The sequence below is a fragment of the Triticum dicoccoides genome, chromosome 1B, assembly GCF_002162155.2.
Source record: "Triticum dicoccoides isolate Atlit2015 ecotype Zavitan chromosome 1B, WEW_v2.0, whole genome shotgun sequence".
NCBI lineage: Eukaryota > Viridiplantae > Streptophyta > Magnoliopsida > Poales > Poaceae > Triticum > Triticum dicoccoides.
The window spans coordinates 535,517,215-535,538,320 of NC_041381.1; the positions used below are offsets into that span (position 1 = coordinate 535,517,215).

Here is a 21,106-nt window from a genome sequence, read left to right on the forward strand (position 1 = left end):
CTTGATTAGTTGATTGTGCTTAGCTTTAACGACGTGCATGGTGTTGGTATTGGCAACCACTAATACATATACTGATGTAGTCAGTGGGATTAAATCCAGCCCTTTGTAGGTTGCAATTTTTGTGTGTCGGCCACTGGAGCTCGGCCTCTCCTTGAAACAAGATACTCTGCTCTCGTAGTGTATTTTTTTGCTTTCGCGCACATGCATGCATGGTGTATACTTATGTACGTATGATCCACCGTGGCCTAGATCCAGATTAACTAATGGCATGAAATCAAAGTGTCAGAGAGGAATCAGGCTTCACTTGGCTCTGCCTATGATGCTCTTGTCAGGTTGCATGATGGTGGATTGATGGTGGTATATTCATGCGTTGCTAGTAGTAGTAGTAGTATCTTTGGTCGTACCTTCAAATGATTCTGTGAAGAGCGCGCGATCTTTGCTTTGGCCTGTCGTATCTTCGTGCCACGGCGCTGAGATGAATTTAGGCCAACTCCACCGCGCGACCCCAAACGGACGTCCGTTTTGTCCGGTTTCTGTCCGTTTGGGTATGGATTTGGGGTCGTGTCCGGGCCTGTCCTGAAATGCGGTGGCCGTGCGCCCAGCGCGCGGCCGCATCCATTTGCCCCATCCTGTCCGTCAGGGCCAAAAATGCCCTAATTTACATCAAAACTAGTTTCCAACCCAAATATTTGTCTGAAAATTAAAATAGTTTTACAACCCAATTGAAATTGTCTTTAATAAAATAGTTTTACAATCAAATCGAAATTGTCTTCACTGAACATAAAGTAGTTTTACATCTATTGGTTGCCAATGTGATCCCAGACGTGCTCAACCAAGTCATTTTGAAGATTCAAATGAGTGTGCCAATCACGCATCTCACGGTGGAATTAGGCAAACTGTTCAAATGTGGCCGGGTCTTGGTGCAGGGGCTCAATATTTTCACCTTGATACTCAAATCCTTTGTCGAAGATACTCTCATCACGCTCGTCCTCGACGATCATGTTGTGCATGATCACACAAGCAGTCATCACCTCCCAAAGCTTCATTCATCCCATGACAGTGAAGGGTTTCGAACGATACCCCACCGGGATTAAAGCACACCAAAAACACGTTCCACATCCTTTCTAACACTCTCTTGCATTTGGGCAAATCTCTTTCTTTTCTCACATTGGGGTTTCGAGATTGTCTTCACAAAAGTTGACCACTGAGGATATATACCATCTGCTAGATAGTATCCCTTGTTGTAATGGTGGCCGTTGATCTCAAAGTTGACAGGTGGGGAGTGGCCTTCTGCAAGCCTCGCGAAGACTGGAGAACGCTGCAGCACGTTGATATCATTGTGAGAACCTGCCATGTCGAAGAAAGAATGTCATACCCAAAGATCTTGCGATGCCACCGCTTCTAATATGACAGTGCACCCGTTAACATGCCCCTTGTACTGGCCCTGCCAAGCAAATGGACAGTTCTTCCACTCCCAATGCATACAATCTATGCTGCCAAGCATGCCTGGAAAGCCTCTAGCTGCGTTGGTCGCCAACAATCTCTTTGTATCAGCGGCAATTGGCTGCCTCAAGTACTCTGGGCCAAACACCTCGATCACAACCTGGCAAAACTTGTACATTGACATCAGACATGTTGTCTCACTCATACGCACATACTCATCCACCAGATCGCCTGGAATTCCATATGCAAGCATGCGGATGGCCGCGGTGCATTTCTGTTAAGAGGAGAATCCAAACTTTCCAAGGGCATCCGTCTTGCACTCGAAGTATGGGTCATGAGCAACCACTCCCTCTCGGATACGATTGAACACATGCCTTGCCATACGAAAACGGCGACGAAATTTATCCGCCTTGAAGAGTGGGGTGTTGGCAAAGTAATCGGCATAGAGCAAGGCGTGGCCTCTCTTCCTGTTGCGGTTCAAGTTGGGAGCACGGCCGGGGAGTGACCCCCTGTACCGAGGAAACTGCCGTTGAATATGGTCGTGAACGACCAGTGCAGCCACCACAAGATCTTCATCATCCGACGACGAATCGTCCGATGAACAGAGGAAATGATGGAAGAAAAACTCGTCTCCACTGTCCATACCTTTGTTGGCAAAAGGTCGAACACCTTGCGGTCGTGGTGGCGAAGAGGCCGCGATGATCACCTCGACGCAGCAGGGGTGGTTGCCGGCCGGCTACTGGCCGCTCTGGAGCTCTCGTCGGAATCTGCCTCGGCCGTCGTGGTACGTCGCCGGCACTCGTGTCCCCTCCGCCATCGGCAAGGACGGCGACGGCCAAACCTCCCCCGATAGACGACCAAAACTACGGCGAAAGCGCGGGCGTGGTGGCGGCCATGTCGAGACGTGGTTTGGTATGGACGGCGGGGGGCTGCGCGGTGAGGAGGCGGCCGGAGAATAGCGGCGGCGGAGACGGCGAGGCGGGGCGGGGAGAGAGGGTGAAACGTTGGGAGCGGAGGGACTGCTAGTGTCCCCGACAGGCGGGCCACAGGGGGGGACAAGGGCATGCGTTGCGGCCGTCCGCGCGCGTCCCTTTCACCCCAAACCGAGCCAACTTGCGTCGGGGATGGGTCGAAAACGAACGGAATCCGAATAATTGTCCGTTTGAGGCCGTGCGCTGGGCCATCTCTTTTGTCCCTTTTACCCCAAACGGACGAAACCGGACAGGATAGGGTCGCGCGGTGGAGTTGGCCTTACAGTCTATAGTCTCTCAAGAAATGCAAGCGGTGGGGAATAATACGGAGGTCATTTTCACACTCGTAAGACTTCTTGGGAAGGATCGACTGATACGTGCCGACTGCAAATATATACTATGATATGATCTCTCGATGAAACTGTGTGCTCGACTTTGTGATCTCTTCTCAGGTCTCATTCTCTCTCTTTTTTTAAGCTGCAGCATATGCTTCTTGTCTTGCACTTGCACTAATTAGATGTTGTTTAGTGGTTACCATACTGCAAGACAAATTTAGTTAAGAGTCAGAGAAAGAATCTACTCGTACTGTACTCATGCCTGTACTAATCAGATGTGGTTTAGTAATTCAGAGTCAGTTGATTTGAGCAACACCATCGTGACACCAACACAAGTTTGAGTACCACAAAATTTCCAGAATGCATCATTTCATACACCATTGTACACATTCGACGTTCATGACAGCACCGACGGATCGGTCGATCACACCCTGCAGATCTCGATGAGCTCGTCGAGGCCCTCGGACTCCGCGGCGACCTTGGACGCCGCCGACGACGACAGGAACCGGAACCCGGCGTCGCTGGCGCTCTTCCGCACCGAGGCCAGCTGCTGGGACTTCTTGCAGTAGGCGATGAGCCCCTGGATGGGGTTCTCCGCCTCCGAGCTCGCGCTGCTGCTCCTCCTCAGCGTCGGCGCCCCCGCCCCCGCGCCACCGTCGGAGTCGCTCGAGCACCGGACCGACGACGAGGTGGAGGACTTGGACGAGGAGGACGTCGAGGAGCACGACGAGGATGACGGGGGCGCCGGCGTGGGGGACGTCTTGTTGGACGCCGAGTACCGGACGACGACGCTGGAGAAGGACCTCCGGTGCCCGGCGCGGCCGCCGCCGCCGCCGCTCTGCTCGGTGATGCACCTGTTGCTTCTGATGTGTCCGAACGGGTTCTTCCTCCACGCCCGGGGGTGGTGGCCATGTCCGTGGCCATGGCCGGAGAGATCCTTTCCACCCAAACCGTGCTTGTCGTCGCCGCCGGTTCCGGCTTGCTTCCCGGCGAACATGGTCTTGAGGTAAGCCTTGGAGGCCTTGAGCTGGCGGCCGAGGTTGAGCTGCCTGACGAACCGGAGCCTCCTGGACCAGGGCTTCTTCTCGCCGCCGGCCGCCGACGCGGCGTCGTCGTCGTCGGCGAGAGCCATGCCGGCCGCGTACTCCCGGAAGAACTCCTCCACGTTGAGCTCCCCGCTGACAAAGCACGAGTTGACCGGCGAGACGCCGCGGGAGCGCTCGCACGGCGTGGCGGGGGCGGTGCTGACGGCGAGGCCGCCGAGACGCGGCCCGGCCCTGGCCCGGACGCCGTCGAGGAGGAGCTCCTCGACCATCTGGACGCGCGGCGGCATGTGCAGCGGCAGCAGCTTGCCCTTGTAGAAGAGCTCGTCGGCCGGGGACGCGAGCGGCGGCTGGCCCGACCTGTCCAGCGGCGCGGACATGTGGAAGTGGAACTCGAACTCCCTCCCCGCCGCGGGGCTCAGGTCCATGTTGATGTACTCCTCCTCCAGCCCGTCCCCATAGACCTCCTCCCCTCGCCTGCTCGCCATCGTCAGCCCTCGCCTGGTAAGCTCTGTGGTCGCTGTGCCTCACTCGCTCCGCTGCTCTCGACACTGGCTGGGACGGGCAGAAATGGCAGTGGCATCCATGGGTGGGGGCGCTCTTATACCGAAGACGGACCCGAGCTTTGCCCGCCCTGGTTGTGGGGGCTACCTACCCAGCAAACTAAACTAGCATTGCTGGTCCGTCCGCATGATCCGAGTCTTGTTTGCATCCTGCACGTACGTCCCCTGGTGCTTTGTTTGCTCACTGTCTGCGTGCTCGGTCTCTGGCTTTATCCGTGTCGTGCTGCCCCCCTCCACGCATTGCATTGCTCTTTTCCCTTGCTCTTTTCCCTCGAGGGAAAATCGGCTTTGGCGGTCGGACAAGTACCGCCACTAGTGACTGATTACTCGATTAGGGCCGCTCTTTTCTTTTGCTTTCGCCCCCTCTCTCCGCTCCTCCACGCTTCTCTTCTTTACATGCATGGCTATCGGGCTATCTAGCCGTCTCGTGCCATTCGATTTGACGGTAAAAATACTGCCCCTACATACTGTTGTATTCTGAGTGTTGATGATGATGATTACGGCATGGATACTGGTGCAAATCACAATGCGAGGTCAGTCATTGCGAGGCAATTAGGAGCGCATGCATACATCTCTAGTTCCAACCAGACCAGTGGAGTACGGCTGATTTAGCAGTATCTGTGTTAGACTGTATTTACATGTGTATGTTGTAACGTTGTATACCACCTCATTATATATATATGTGATAGGCCACCCCTAGAGGGTTGTGCCAGTTCCTCCCAAAGCCTATTGTCTTACATGGTATCACGCTAGGTTACGTCCGCTTCCGCCTAAAAACCCTAAACCGCCGCCGCCGCCGCCACCGCCGCCGCCGTCGCGCCCGCCGTCGCCGTCGCTCGACTGCTATGACGTCCGCCGCTGCGTCCGGCTCCACCGCCATCGGTTTTCTGCCGGCCTCCCTCGCGGCACTTATCTCGAGGCCGCTGGATGCCGCCTCTCTTCAGGCGCCGATCGGGACACGGAGCGTCGGCTCCCTCTTCGCGCTCCCGCCGGCTGCTACTTCGCCCGGGCAGGCGCTTGTGGCCCACACCGCCGCCGCCCCGTCAACCGCGGCTGTCGTGCCCTCGGCCACTGCACCGCTGGTGGCGGAGGACGTCGCGCTGGCAGGCTTCGCGGCGTCAACCGCGGCCATCGCGCCCTCTGTCACCGCGCCGGCTGCCCCTCTGACTGTCTCCACGGTGGTCTCACCTCAGCCAGTCTCCTCGATGGGATCGCAGCCGCCGCCGCCGTTTCACTTCGGCCATCTCATCACCATCAAGTTGTCGTCGGACAATTACATCTTCTGGCGCGCGCAGGTTCTTCCGCTTCTTGGGAGTCACTATCTGCTTGGCTATGTCGACGGCTCTCTCCCTTGCCCTCCTGCGCTGGTTGACAGCGTGCACGGTCCGGTCTATAATCCGGCTCACCGTGTCTGGACAGGGCAGGATCAGGCGAACCTCTCCTCCATCCAGGGGTCGCTCTCTCCGGCCGTTGCTGGGCTTGTTGTCTTCGCCAAGACGTCCCACGAGGCATGGACTATTCTTGAGCGCTCGTTTGCGGCACAGTCGCATGCTCGTGTATCTGGGCTCCGTCGCCAACTTGGGGAGTGTCAGAAGCTTGACTCCACCGCCACTGAGTTCTATAACAAAGTCAAGAGTCTCGCCGACACGCTGGCCTCCATTGGACAGCCCCTCACCGACTCCGAGTTCAACTCGTTTATTGTCAATGGTCTTGATGAGGAGTATGACGCCCTAGTCGAGATCATCAATGAGTGGGGCAACTCCACGCCCATGCCAGCACACGAGGTCTTTTCACGCCTCCTGCTTACTGAGCAACGAGTCGAGACGCGCCGATCCAGGGGCAACGGCGCCCTCTCGGCAAACGCTGCCACCAAGGGTGGTCGCTCCTCTGCTTCATCCAGGGCTCCTTCGGGGCAGTCACCACCACCCGCCTCGGCCCCTCCTCCTACTGCGACGCTACCAGGGGCTGGCGGTCCACGTGTGTGCCAGCTTTGTGGTCGCGATGGGCACTGGGCCTCGAAGTGTCACAAGCGCTTCCAGCGGGGTTTTCTTGGTCTCGGCAATGACGGGAAGGATACACGCAACTTTGCTCGTCAGGTCGCCATGGCTGATCGTCCGCCGCCGCAGAAGCCACAGGGACACACTCAGTCCTACTCCATTGATCCCCACTGGTACATGGACTCTGGGGCGACAGAGCACCTGACCAGTGAGATGGGGAAGCTTCACACTCGTGAACCCTACCATGGCTCCGACAAGATCCACACCGCCAATGGAGCATGTATGCACATCTCTCATATTGGTCAAGCATCACTTCTCACTAGACATGCCAATAGGAGTCTTCAACTTCGCAATGTTCTTCGAGTTCCATCTGTGACACGTAATCTTCTTTCAGTTCCTAAACTCACTCGTGATAATAATGTGCTTTGTGAATTTCATCCTTTTGATCTTTTTATTAAGGATCGGGGCACGAGGGACATTCTTCTTAGTGGGCGGCTCTGCCAAGGTCTCTATCGTCTGGAGCATCCTGGCGTCGCTCGCGTCTTCAGTGGAGTTCGGGTATCTCCGTCACAGTGGCATGCTCGTCTTGGTCACCCGGCCACACCTATTGTCCGGCATGTTTTGCGTCGTCATGAGCTTCCTAGTGTGTCTAGTAATAAAGATGTAGCAGTGCGTGATGCTTGTCAGCAGGGGAAGAGTCATCAACTTCCTTTTTCGGAGTCCAGTCGTGAGGTGAAACATCCTTTAGAACTTGTGTTTTCAGATGTATGGGGTCCTGCTCAGACTTCTGTTAGTGGTCATAATTATTATATCAGTTTTGTTGATGCTTACAGCCGCTTCACCTGGCTTTATCTTATCAAACGTAAATCTGATGTGTTTGACATTTTTGTTCAGTTCCAAAAACATGTTGAACGCCTTCTCAAGCACAAAATTGTTCATGTTCAGTCGGACTGGGGTGGCGAGTATCGCAACCTCAACTCCTTCTTTCAGTCGCTTGGGATCACTCACCGTTTAGCATGTCCACATACACATCAGCAGAATGGTTCAGTAGAACGTAAGCATCGTCACATTGTTGAAGCTGGTCTGACTCTTTTGGCCCATGCATCTGTTCCGTTTCGTTTTTGGAGTGATGCTTTCACCACTGCATGTTTTCTCATCAATCGTACTCCCACTCGTGTTTTGAATATGAAGACTCCCATTGAAGTTCTCCTTAATGAACAACCGGACTACACCTTTCTCAAGGTGTTTGGGTGTGCTTGCTGGCCCCATCTCCGTCCATATAACAAGTGTAAGCTCGAGTTTCGTTCCAAGAAGTGTGTTTTTCTTGGTTATAGCTCTCTTCATAAAGGATACAAATGTCTTCATGTTCCCACTAATCGTGTCTACATCTCTCGGGATGTTGTGTTTGATGAGCATGTTTTTCCCTTTGCCAAACTCCCTGTGTCCACTACCGAGCCACCTGTCATGCATTCATCCTCTGTTGCTTCTGACCAATTTGATGATGTTGCATATTCTCCTCTATTGTTGCCTAACCATGGTGCAGGCACTGGTCGTGCGGCTCGTTTGGAGATTCTGGAAGCGCCATCTTCCTCTTCGTCGCCATCGCCTTCATCCTCGGCACCTTCTGTTGTGCATGAGGAGCACATGGCGCCCCTGCATGGCCTCGGTTTTCGTGCTCATGCACGGCCGATCGACGTCCTGGCCCGGTCGCCTCTGGCTTCTGGGCTGCCTTCGCCATCGTCGCGCCCTGCAACCCCGCCGACTGGGCCGGCCTCCTCGGTCCCCGTCTCGCCCAGGGCGTCGGGGCAGTCATCACCAGGCCTGGCCTCGCCCGCCCCTGCCTCGCCCAGGGTGTCTGGGCCCTTCTCACCAGGGCCGGCCTCGCCTGCTCTCGCCTCGCCAAGGCCGTCTGGGCCGGTGTCACCGGAGCTGGCCTCGCCCACCCTCGGTTCGCCCATGGCCTCTGAGCCCCTGTCGTCGGACCAGTCTTCGCCATGCAGCCCGGAGTCGTCTGTCCCGAGCTCGCCTGAGGTGATTCCTGCATCTCCGGCGACCGTCACGTCTCCGTCACCTTCGCCTCCGCCGGCTCCTGCTGCTGCTCTACGTCCACATACGCGCAGTCGGAGTGGCATTTTTCAGCCTAAGCAACGTCACGATGGCATAGTTGCTTGGTTAGCGGCGTGCATGTCTGCTGCTCTCGCAGATCCATCCTTTGAGCCACGCACGTATCAAGCTGCTATGCGCATTCCTCATTGGAGAGAGGCCATGGAGCAGGAGTATCAAGCGCTTCTTCGCAATCAGACATGGACTCTTGTTCCTCCACAATCACGGGTAAATGTCATTGATTCCAAATGGGTTTTCAAAGTGAAGAGGCATTCTGATGGGTCCATTGAGCGCTATAAGGCTCGTCTGGTTGCTCGTGGTTTTCGACAGCGTTTTGGACTTGACTATGAAGACACCTTCAGTCCAGTGGTCAAGCCTACTACCATCAGACTTCTTCTCTCTCTGGCTGTTACTCGAGGTTGGTTTCTTCGTCAGCTTGATGTTCAAAATGCTTTTCTTCATGGTGTCTTGGAGGAGGAGGTTTACATGCGCCAGCCTCCGGGTTTCTCTGATCCGGATCGCCCTGATCATCTCTGTCGTCTGTCCAAGGCAATTTATGGTCTGAAGCAGGCTCCTCGTGCTTGGCATGCTCGTCTTGCAATGGCTCTTCGTGCTCATGGTTTTGCATCATCAACTGCTGACTCCTCATTGTTTCTTCTTCAAAGGCCTGAGATTACTATGTACTTGTTGGTCTATGTAGATGATATCATTTTGGTCAGCTCCTCTCAGTCGGCTGCTACTGCGCTTGTTCGCTCACTTGGTGCTGATTTTGCGGTCAAGGACCTTGGGAAGCTTCATTACTTTCTTGGTGTGGAGGTTACTTCTCGTGCTGCTGGCCTTGTTATGACGCAGAAGAAGTACTCTCTGGATTTGTTGCAGCGAGCTGGGATGCTTAAGTGCAAACCGACGACTACACCCATGTCTACCACTGATAAGCTCAATGCTGTTGATGGTGTGCTTCTTTCTTCTTCTGATGCGACAGAGTACAGGAGTATTGTTGGTGGGCTCCAGTACTTGACGATCACGCGACCAGACATTTTCTATGCTGTTAACCGAGTCTGCCAGTATCTGCAGTCACCTCGTGACACTCATTGGTCTGCTGTTAAGCGGATTTTGCGCTATATTCGTTTCACGGTGGCTCATGGTTTGCATATTCGGCCGTCTGACTCTGGTTGCCTTTCAGCATATTCTGATGCAGACTGGGCTGGCAATCCGGATGACAGGCGATCCACGGGGGGTTATGCTGTCTTCTTTGGCTCTAACCTGATTGCCTGGAGTGCTCGGAAACAGGCTACTGTCTCGCGTAGCAGTACTGAGGCTGAGTATAAGGCTGTGGCCAATGCCACATCAGAAATCATCTGGGTACAGTCCTTGCTTCGGAGTTAAGTATACCCTAATCACAGCCTCCTGTTCTTTGGTGTGATAACATCGGTGCTACATACCTTTCTGCAAATCCGGTATTCCATGCCCGAACGAAACACATTGAAGTTGACTATCACTTTGTGCGTGAACGTGTCTCTCAGAAGCAACTACAGATCAAGTTTATTTCTTTCAAGGATCAACTTGCTGACATCTTCACCAAGCCATTGCCTTTGCCACAGTTTGAGACTTGCAGGTGCAATCTTACCCTTCTAGATTCATTAGAAAGTGGCTAAGATTGAGGGAGGGTGTTAGACTGTATTTACATGTGTATATTGTAACGTTGTATACCACCTCATTATATATATATATGATAGGCCACCCCTAGAGGGTTGTGCCAGTTCCTCCCAAAGCCTATTGTCTTACAGTCTGCACTGGCCCGGAGACCGACCGGGCTGCTCTGTTCTGCTCGCTCCTCTCCTCGGGCGGCTGAATCAAGCTTATAAATCCGCTCAAAATCCTTGGCCGCTCCGGCCAAAACTTTCGAATTCGAATTCGAGGAGAGAAGCTCGGCTAGCTCACGCCCCCAGATCAATACAAAAACAATGCATGGATCGACTACGACACACGATGTAGTAGTAGTAGTAGTACACTACAGTGATCAATTTTCTAGCTGCCGTGTGTGCTTGCGGGTAGTGGTACGTACGTGCGTGCATTTGTTTATTTATGCCGTCTCGATCCCATCCCGATGTCAACCAGCCTGCCACTCACCCATCCATCGGTGGCGTGGCGTGTGCAGTGGCTGAGGGAGGGGCGTCGTGGCCGTCTGAATCAGAGGCGCAGTCAAAAGAAGGATCGTCTCAGACAGACAGAGGAGGCCCCGGCGGGCATGGGCCGGCTGCGTCGCTGCTGCTGTGCTTTTGCATGCCTGCGTCGCTGCGTCTGATCAGTGGCCTGCATGGAACTACGGATGGATGCTTCGGGGATCGTGCTCCTTGAAGAAGCGTGCGCGCGTGCGTGCGCGGGGGTGGCGGACCTGCCATCGCTGCCAAGCCAAGCAGCAGCTCCTTCTTTTCCTTCCTTGCTCAGCTTACGCGAAGGTGACATCCTGCAGAGCAACCTGACAAGCCGTGAATTTTGGCAAAGCACCGCTCTCCTACGCCTACTCCTGCTGCTCCACTGCTCCTGCTAACCATGATAACAGTTAACAGCAAAAGTACAGTATAGATGCACATAATTTTTTCTCAAATTCTTTCATGAAACAAGGGGTTCTGTTAGCTTGTCTTTGCAAGGAAAAGGAAAGGCATTGACATTGTGGGCCGCCAACCAACCTCTTTATTCTCCGCTACCACACTCTATTTCCATCTATACGAGCTAGTAGAGTATTCTACGAGCTAGTAGCGCACTAAGCAAAAGTCCATTGAATCGCTTAAAAAATCGCAACGTTAACATCGTCTGCCCAGCCCCAAAGTCTTAACTCAAGGAGGAAAGGAGGAAAGTCCTGTACAAAGACGCTTACTAGTCGCAGCAGTGATCCAGCCGGTTGGATTAGGGAGCGTGAGACGTAGATTAGTACTAGGTCTTCGGTCAACGGCCGAACCTCCGGGGTTTAGGGTGGCTGAAAGGGGGCGCGCCCCACTTGCACGCCGCAGACCAGCTCTCCGTTCGCGTGACCGGCCGGCCTGCCGGCGGTGGTTTTGAACGTGGAAGATTCGTGCTGACGGATTAAGCTAAGCTGAGCAACAAGCATCTGGTGATTAAAGGTCAAAGCACCTTTGCTTAGCTCACTCTCATGACCCCAGGAAGATTTCCACCGCAGCTTTTACACGCTTAAACTATCCCGCGCCTTGTCGCTTAGCTTTTACACGCGTGCGAGAATGAGCATATGTGGTAGTAGCAGTAGTTGTTGGTTCGGTTTTGGTCACAGCCGCACGTTTCGTGTTGCGATCCCTGCACGGTACATTTTGTCGCGTGGAGTAGTCGCGTTTTTCTTGACCGTCTGCGTGGTGGTTTCCCGTCCGTGCGACCCGACCGGACAGTGCGGTTGCTTGGAGTTGGACAAGTAAACAGATGGGACTCGCCTGCTCTTGCGTGTTGCCAAAACGTTTACATCCTCCCCCCGTAAAAGGAGTGCAAAGGAAGGCGATCGCAGAGCTCGAGGTTAAAAAGCTTCTCTTTTCTGTTCCTCTCCGTCTCCGGCTACGGCAACTCGACTCTGGGGCCCTTCCATCACCAAATGCAAGGAAAGAAAGAATCCCAGATTGTTCGGCTTTGGCTGTTGATGTCCTCGTGAAAACATTCGGAAGAAGTATGTGATGAGCTCTGGAGGTCAGCTGCTCTGCTCGGGCACGTCCACACCCCATCAGAGTTTCCAAAGAACCGCCCCGATGGTGCTAAAAGTTTTCTTCGCCGTTTGGCAATCGTCAGCAGGGTTACCACCACGAGACGAAAAAAAAGTTCCATACCATAATCTGAGTTGGTATCATCTCCATCCACAGGCCCAGCAGTCATGCACATGCGACGTTTACAGAAAAATGCAGTCGTATTTATATCCCATATACAACAACATACAGCGTGATTGACAGTTTTCTGTTCCCGGTTGCTTTCCAGTGTACCACAAGTAATCTAACTCACAGATAAGCTACAGCCTACAGCTACGGGAACAAGGAAAGCAACGCAGGCTAGCAGCTGCTGACAACAGATTACTAACAGGCTCGGCGGGCTACCTCGTTGCGAATTGAGATGCCGGCACAGCAGCGTTAAGTTTCAACGACGGCTATGACGATCAGATCACTACCTAAAAGATGAATGATCGTGATAGAGCTGCGTCGGGGCAAGGAAAATCGAGCTTCTGCAACAACGGCGATCAAAACAGTCCATCTGGAAAACTCACCAGATGCTTTACAGGTTGGACAGAATTCTGCTGTGGCGATTGAGAACTAGCGTGCACAAACTTGCCTATCATGCTGCCCGCAGACTCTACTTGCGTCTAACTGCTGTACTTGTCAAGACTACTCTACAAATCAATGTCTGGCAGCGGAACCTTCCAATAATTCCAGGAGTTGTAGTCTTCCTGCACAGCATTATAATTGATGGTCAGAAACCAAAATAAATAGTACTCCGTATCACTGGAACTATCAGTCTGGTTGCTCTTGAAAAGAGTAATCAATAGGCATGTCTACATCTTACAGCAGAAGAACGTTCGAGTTCTTGATAATATAGAAGAAAGAAAAGATAAACATGCCCCTGCGTCAGTGTAGCTAATCTTCTGAGTGTAGTTTGCATATACACAAGTCCAGTGCATTTCATCTCTATGTGACCTTATCGCTGTTTGGAAAAATTATTGTAACTGACTGTACTACTGTGTAAGCATCGGTGGCAAGTTTAAATATCTAGTTAGAAAACTGTTCCCTGACAATTTATGATAAAGAAATATCCTTACGGTTCCCTTTCGTGAGGAATATCCGTATGATTTGTTGGCTATTCAAAATTAATACACAAGGCAAAACAACATTATCCAAACTCTCAACTGGCAAAATGTACTAGGTAAAAGACGAGTCTATAAGTACCAAAATGAAATGGATAGAAACTATTAAGGTCTGGATAATACCCAGCATACGTGAATTTGTTGTTGCATATTTGATAATTGTTACATGTCCCTAACAACTCCCTCTGTCCCAAAATAAGTGTCTCAATCTTAGTATAGTAACTTTAGTACAAAGTTGGGACACTTATTTTGGGACGGAGGGACTATAACACTGTTCCACTATGTCTGGAACCACTGCAAAATACTACTCCCTCCGTTCCTAAATATAAGTCTTTGTAGAGATTTCACAATGAACTACATACGAAGCAAAATGAGTGAATCTACATACATCCGTATGTGGTCCATAGTGATATCTCCACAAAGACTTATATTTAGGAACGGAGGGAGTACTACACTATGTCTGGAGTAATTAGCAGAGTTCAGATGAGTGCAAAAAAATAAATCCTAGCAGAGTTCAGAATGGCCACTGACCTGCTCAACCAAAGTTGTTGGAGGGAACATGTCATTGACAAGGGTATGCAAGGAGGTATAGGACTTCACATCAACTGAACTATTGATGGCCACTTCACCCTGCATGCCAAAAAGATGTGACTTAGGAGGCAATCACACATTGAGCACAACATTAATGACTTCGACTTAGTGTAACTGAGATACCTTGGGGTTGATGATAAAAATCTTGCCTTTCGAAATTCCCATCTTTTTGTATGTAAGCTCGTCAGTGTCTCTGTTGCCAAATCCAGCATAAAATGGATTGTAGTCGGAAGGAAAAAGTGCTTTAATGTCCTGTCAAAAAATAAAAATATTAGATGTCAAAAGCCTGTCGCCTTATGTGCCTAAAATTATGCCCCAGCCTTCACAAGAAAATTTAGGAGCCAATCCCATGAAAAACCTTAGTTAATCTACCAAGCTTATTATTTGTTTGTGTACTCCCTCCGTTCCTAAATATAAGTCTTTTTATTAGAGATTTCAATAAGAACTACATACGGATGAATATAGACATATTTTAGAGTGTAGATTCACTCATTTTGCTCCATATGTAGCCCGCATTGGAATCTCTAAAAAGACTTATATTTAGGAACAGAGGGAGTAGAAGGGTAAGATCCCATGGGAGAATTAAACATGCATGGGCCAATATATGACCTTTTTAATTACAGAGAAATTGCAAATCCAGAAAAATCATAAAGTCGTCATTTTTTATACTTTCATTATTACTCCCTCCGTAAACTAATATAAGAGCGTTCAAATCACTACTTTAGTGATCTAAACACTCTTATATTTCTTTACAGAGATGCCAAGCAAGCAAACATAGGAAGCTGATTCTGACAGTTACCTCCAGACAGGCAATCTTGAACTCATGTGGTGCTCTTCGTATGACTGAGAAAAACAGAGGAACCGTTAGAAGATGCTAAAAATTAATTTTATATTGCAGTCAAAGAAGAAAATATTTTATCATTAATACAAATTTTCGGTGGTTAATCAGAGGGTCTACAGATCATCCAGTACAGTTAAGCGAATCCAAATGGCAAATTAATTTGCTAAAATCTAATCATGTTACCTTCTCGGTAGAGCGAAGGGAACAATCCATCAGGCGAAATTACAACAGGTCCATTAGGCAGTACTTTCCCATCCTGCAAAATTGTAAAAGGATGGTTGAGTACATAACAAACTCAATAGAAAATACTAGCGATATGAAATAGACATCTATTAGATAATCGATGCAGTTATACCGCATATATGATCAAATTAGGCAGCAGCTAATTTACCTGTTTTAGATTGAAGAGGAAGTTTTTTGTCAGATATGCCTGGACAATGGCTCTAGCGCTAAGGAATATTAGTTGATAACCATTTTCCTGGACAGAAAACAGAATACTCATCAGAAACGTACGTGGCGTATGTGCTCAAAACTGGGTACAATCTCATCCAAAAATAAAATCCTGAAACAAAATCTCAAAATTGTGTATCACACCTTTATTGCAGAAAAGAGTCGAGCAACACCAGACTGACTCCAATCACGTCCGACTAAAGGCATGACCTGGCCCAAGACATCAGACCTGAAATGTAACATTGCCCACTCACATTCAGCTGCTGTGATAATTTACAGCAAAAGTTCATGTACAGGGCTCTAGAATGCAAAGGGAAATGGTGCAGTAAGCCAGAAATTCATTGGATGGAGCTGAGCTTTAATTCAGTCAGTGCATGGCAGCATTGTCCACTGAAATTTTCGGTTGAGCTGAGAAGGAAAATTGCTGCACATGTGTTGACCAAGAAAGTACATGCAATTTATTTCCTGATAATCCAACTTAAGAGAGAAATAATTGATTACAATCACTAGTTTCCAAACAAGATGAGCATGGTGCCTTGAACTCAAAATGAAAGAGATAACTTTGCCATTTAAATCTATGCCTGAGTAATTTTGCAAAGCACTATTGCAGTGATTGAGAGACCGATGTTGGCTAATTTTACCAATTGCCGACCTAATATTCACATAGACCAGACCATATATGATGATACAAATCGTTCCAACTAAGATGCAAAGAGTGTCATCCAAGACCTAATGGCGCCAATGGGAAGTTTTGCCACCATTTTAACATATCACAAAGTGAGCATAGTGCCTAAAGGTTACAAGAAATGAATAATAACCTCAGCATTAATAGAAAAGGTTCAGCTTAGACAAGCACATAGTTTGTACCTAGAATTACATGTAATAAATCTAGAAGCAAAACAACTCATTGACTCATTCAATTTAACAATCCAAAGATGTAGATGCTTAAACTAGCAGCTTCCTTGTTCTCCAAATACTCTGCTTAGATTCTATGAGACCACAATTCAAAATAAAGTACTACAAACGTCATTTGTGAACAAGCAAATTGTTTGAATCTAGTACAAGGCCGATCCATCTTTCAATCAATATTGCCTTGAACATGAAGTGGGATGAAATAAGAATACCTCACCGCAACATCTAATATCATGAAATTATTGTATATACATAGCAGTCCATTGTTTGGCTGGAAAGTTGTGCTAGTTTGATATAACAATTACAGTTTGATGAGACACTATGAGTCTATGACAGATGAGTGGCTGAAATATTTAGTTCAATAATAGTAAGCTGACAAGTGACAACTAATAACTATATGAAAGTGAACTACAAACTTTACCTTGTGATGGTTCCATCCACGTCGGATATAACAATTTTTGCATTCCATTTCCACACATAGATATGTGCATCAACCTAGCAAAAATAATAAATATAAATATAAATATCCCCGAAATAACAATAGGAAATGATTAATTAAGCAAAAAGAGGCATGAACCTGCTGCTTCCCAAAAACTCTGGTGCAGAAGCTAAATGTGACAATATTTTGTCCCTCCTTAAGATCTAGAGATGCCACCTGTTCGCTAGTGGGAATTAAAGTCCGCACAAATTGCTTTCTTGGTGACTGATCTTTATTGTTGGCTGGGGCTTGCTCATCCATAGGACTTAAGACTGTCTCTGTGTCAAGAAAAATATCCTCAGAAGAATCACTATTACTGCGTTGAAGAGATCTTGATATCCTAAATGGAATAGGCCACAGCCTCCATCTCCGGCTTGGGGACATCCCAAGAGAATCATCTCTCGAATTGGGTGTTTCTTGGCGTTCAACTGGAATAGCATCGATAGGTTCTACACAGAAGTTTGGACCAAATACAGCCTTCCCAAGAACAACATGAGAAACTTTACTCCATGTGAAATAGTTACGGTCAATTCTGACAATAAGGTTTGCATTTTTTATTATTGATGGTCCAGACAATTTGAAATCCTCCTCAGGGACAAGATGTTGTTGGAACACTTCATCAGCAGATGTTTGGCCCATTCCTGGCCGTAGCAAGTGCCCACACAGAGAAATCTCAAAGCCTGCCAGTACAAATCAAAGAAAAACTATGAGACCTTATTTTATAAAAAAGAGAAACATTGCTGACTGACATGTGCTTACCCAAACCCTTCTGTAATTGGGGGTGCTCTTCTTTATTTACTTCCTCTTCAGCAGTTGGGTTCTCCGGAATGCTTCCTAATTTGTCTCTGTCACTGCTTGGGGACATCCGCAAGCGATCAGATTTACAAGCTCCACTATTAGAAGGGGTGGTATCTTTGCTCCTGTCATCAGAACCCCCTCCACAGGACAAGTCAGCTGCCTTGCCATAGACAGGAGAGCAGTCTTCGCTGCGTGTTATATTATCGTCTGAAGTAACTGATGAAACATCCACTTCCTCTATATGCTTTAATTGATTGGATTGATCACAGTGTGCAGTTTCACTTCCATCTTCTCCCAGATCTATGTCAATATCGGAACGGATACTCAGACTAAGCTCAGAATCCCTCTGGTGATCAAATTCAGGTGAAAAGAGTTCAGTTCCTGAATCTCCATCATCTTGTGATGTCAAATCCAAGCAACTTCTGAAAGTATCAAATCTGCTAAAACTAGCCTGAATATTCTCATTGCTTTCATCACAAATTTCGCCGGACATAGATGGGGATTCGCATGCCTCATCATTCTGAACCTCATCTTCATTGGTCAATGGTTGAGAACCCTCGTCATTGTTCTCCAAGATATCAAGGGACTCTTCTTTATTGGGCAAGAGTGGATCAACCTCAGCGTTGCTCCCTGAAATATCATTAGCCTCATCTTCCACATTTAGCGTTTGATTATTCGGACCATTGTTACCTGACTGTGATAAACCCTGAACCTCATCCTCAATAATCTCATTGCTGGCATCACAAACCTTGCCTGCCTTGGATGGGGACTTGCAGGCCTCGTTGTTCTGAACCAGTGGAATATCAGAAATATCATTAGCCTCATCTCCCACATTCAGCGGTTGATAATTCGGGCCATTGTTACCTGACTGTGATAAACCCTGAACCTCATCCTCAATAATCTCATTGCTGGCATCACAAACCTTACCTGCCTTGGATGGGGACTTGCAGGCCTCATTGTTCTGAATCAGTGGAATATCAGAAGTCTCATCTTCATTGGTCAATGGTTGAGAACCCTCATCATTGTTCTCCAAGATATCAAGGGACTCTTCTTTATTGGGCAAGAGTGGATCAACCTCAGCGTTGCTCCCTGAAGCCCCATCTGCCACATTCAGCATTTGATAGTCAGGACCATTGTTCCCTGACTGTGATAAACCCTGAACCTCACCCTCAATAATCTCATTGCTGGCATCACAAACCTTGCCTGCCTCAGACGGGGACTTGCTGGCCTCGTTGTTCTGAACCAGTGGAATATCACAAGTCTCATCTTCATTGGTCAATGGTTGACAAGCATCATCATTGTTCTCCGCCACATCAAGAGCTTCGCCTTTATTGGGAAAGGGTTGATAGCCCTCACCATTGCTCCCTGAAACTTCATGACCTTCATCTTCCACGGCCAAGGGTTGATAATTCGGACCATTGTTCTCTGACTGTGACACACTCTGAACCTTGTCTTCATTGGTCAATGCAACACAGGTCTGGTCTTCATTAACAGAGACATGGAGGCTTTCATGTTTATTAACAGGGATGTCATGCGATTCATCCTTCGAAACTGATACCTCCCGAAGCTCCTCCAAAGCCGCTGATGGATGTTCAGAATCAAACTTAGCCTTTTCCTGTGATATGTATAAACCATCCAAAATGCCAGATTCCCACACCTCGCCACCGCGGCTGAGGTCGCCACTCGAGCTCTCCCCAGGCCCCAAATGGAACTGTGGGTCACTTAGTTGCACATCCTCCATATTCTCCTCAGTTGAAGAAATGGGAGCAGTTAGAACACACCCGTTCACACTAACCAAAAGCATCTCTGAATTGCCCCCACCCCCACCAGCTTGATTTGCCAAATCTTCTGCCTCCTCCAACTTGGAATAGCCATATGAATCAAACTCCTCTCCATTTTGTTCCTCCTGATCCTCATTCAACTCTGGGCCGACCAACTGGCTGTAAAGCTCCCCGTCACTCTTACTGCGCAGAGGAGTTTCAGGCTCGCTCGTAGCTTCTTCTGCAGCGGTTTCAGAGTCCTCACCGCCAGGCACGAGCTCCCGCATGAAGTAGGCCTGGCCAGAGTTGTCGAGCAGCATGTGGAAGCTGGCGTCCACGCCATTGACGGCGATGGTGACGACCTTCTCGTTACGCTTGAGAACTCCCTGGAACTTGCCAAACCGGACATACCAGGGGGTGCTGCGGTAGGAGCCGTCGGGCTGCTCAACCACGATGATGTCGACGGCGCCGCCGAAAGGGTGGAAGGGCGTGGCGACGGAGTACATGCCCCGCGAGAGGACACGCCCCACCCCGCGCCCCACCATCCCCACCACGTCCATCTCTGCACGAGCCCCCGATCGCACGCATCAAACAGTCAGCGATCTGCTCGATTCGTCCAATTGCTTCATCAATTTCTGCAATCAGATGAACATAAGCATAAGATTTCTAACCGTACTCCCCCGCGAAGCAAACAAATCCGAAAGAGAGTGGATGGATTGGTGGGGAAATTCGACCAGAACAAGACTCGAGTAACAATCCAAGCAAGTTAGGGTTCGCCACCAACCGAGGGAAAATCAATCCGAGCCCGGGTACGGACAGATCTCGACTCCACGCCAGGCCAGGTCAGTGGAGCGGGCGAGGACGTGGGCGATACCTCCGAGGTGGCGCGCGTGCTTGGGTACAACAAAGGCGGCGGCGAAGGCAAATTGAGGCTGTGGGGGGCCGGAAGGGGGGAGGGGAGAAGAAGAGGCCGGGCCGGAGTGGGGGTGTTTTTCAGAGAAGTTTCCCGAGCTGTTCTCGCAGGATATTATGGAAAAATATAAACGTGTCGGGCCTTTTTTTTTTTTGCAGTTTCTCTTCAGTCTTTTGGTATTTCCTCCGTGATATAATTGCTAGTAATATTAGCATTTGAATTCGAACTTCCAAGTGTCCCGAGATCTATCTATAGCTCGAACATTACCGCGACAAAATGAAAAAACTCGTGCTGCTCGTGAGCTAGCTCATGAAGACATTCAAACAAAAACCTGCTTTAAAAAACAAGCAGAAAATGCTACTCCTATACAAGAGTCCAAAAACCTGCGGGCATTTTCCAGACCTCGGTTACCCAAATTAGTACTTTAGCGCGCATGCCCATAATCGATTCCCAGACGAGGCAAAACCCACAGACCTCCCGATTCCAAGCCCAGAAGAACAGCCGCCTCCTTCCTTGGGCAGTGAAAGCTCCGCGAAACTTACGCCGCGAGCAGTAAAAGCGGGACGCGAAGTTTCCTTCCCGGAGGAAGAAGGGGACAGTAAACAAATGCCAAATCGAACTGGATCCAAATCATCATCTAGTAATCGGGGAGGGAGCGCGCGGGGCGGGGAGGGACTCACCGCCACTGGGCTCGGCCGCTCGCCGCTCCTCTCCCGCGGGTCCGTTCGTTCGTCGGAGGGGCTTCGCGTCGCCTCCCGTGGGGTGGGGTCGCTCGCGCCGGCGTCGCGGGTCGCTGCGGGGGGTGGGAATTGGGGGGAGACCGACGGGGAAGGGGATAGGCGGGCGGGCGTTGAGAGCCGCATTTATAAGTGAGCCCCGTCCTCCGCACGCGGAGCGCACGTGGGTCGTCGCGGTCCGCCTCGCCATCTGAGCGCAGCTCGGTGTGGGGCTGACATGTGGGGGCACGTGGGTGTCCGGGACCACGTGTCATGGGGAGAGGTAGGCTGACGGGTGGCCGCGGAGGAATGAACGAACATGCCGCCACGTCGCGCAGAGATCGTT

The 21,106-nt window shown here is 49.9% G+C and overlaps 2 protein-coding genes across 3 annotated transcripts; both read right to left on the bottom strand.

Moving 5' to 3' along the window:
* Positions 1-3,002: 3,002 nt before the first annotated feature.
* Positions 3,003-4,469, bottom strand: LOC119347714 (probable membrane-associated kinase regulator 4). The gene has a single exon (XM_037616296.1). It carries the CDS (start codon positions 4,278-4,280, stop codon positions 3,174-3,176), a length of 1,107 nt encoding a protein of 368 aa, XP_037472193.1. The 5' UTR covers positions 4,281-4,469; the 3' UTR covers positions 3,003-3,173.
* Positions 4,470-12,337: 7,868 nt separating this feature from the next.
* LOC119347726 (phosphatidate phosphatase PAH1-like) lies at positions 12,338-20,863 on the bottom strand. 2 transcript variants are annotated; one of them, XM_037616305.1, is made up of 11 exons: positions 20,725-20,863; positions 17,333-19,766; positions 16,673-17,253; positions 16,517-16,590; positions 15,328-15,412; positions 15,125-15,211; positions 14,917-14,989; positions 14,692-14,735; positions 14,016-14,144; positions 13,833-13,931; positions 12,338-12,887 (listed from the first exon to the last, which is right to left on the bottom strand). In XM_037616305.1, the coding sequence occupies exons 2-11, from the start codon at positions 19,689-19,691 to the stop codon at positions 12,831-12,833; spliced, it is 3,588 nt and encodes a 1,195-aa protein (XP_037472202.1). In that variant the 5' UTR covers positions 19,692-19,766; positions 20,725-20,863; the 3' UTR covers positions 12,338-12,830. The 2 variants fall into 2 exon arrangements, with proteins under 2 accessions (XP_037472202.1, XP_037472194.1); XM_037616297.1 differs by lacking the exon at positions 20,725-20,863 and adding an exon at positions 19,916-20,077.
* Positions 20,864-21,106: the final 243 nt, after the last annotated feature.

Coding starts and splice junctions, on each gene's coding strand:
- LOC119347726 (XM_037616305.1), bottom strand. CDS start 19,691: ATGGACGTGGTGGGGATGGTGGGGCGCGGGGTGGGGCGTGTCCTCTCG. Junction 14,990..15,124: donor TCCTCTTCAATCTAAAACAG/GTAAATTAGCTG, acceptor ACAATTTTGCAG/GATGGGAAAGTACTGCCTAA. Junction 12,888..13,832: donor CAACAACTTTGGTTGAGCAG/GTCAGTGGCCAT, acceptor AATGCTGTGCAG/GAAGACTACAACTCCTGGAA.
- LOC119347714 (XM_037616296.1), bottom strand. CDS start 4,280: ATGGCGAGCAGGCGAGGGGAGGAGGTCTATGGGGACGGGCTGGAGGAG.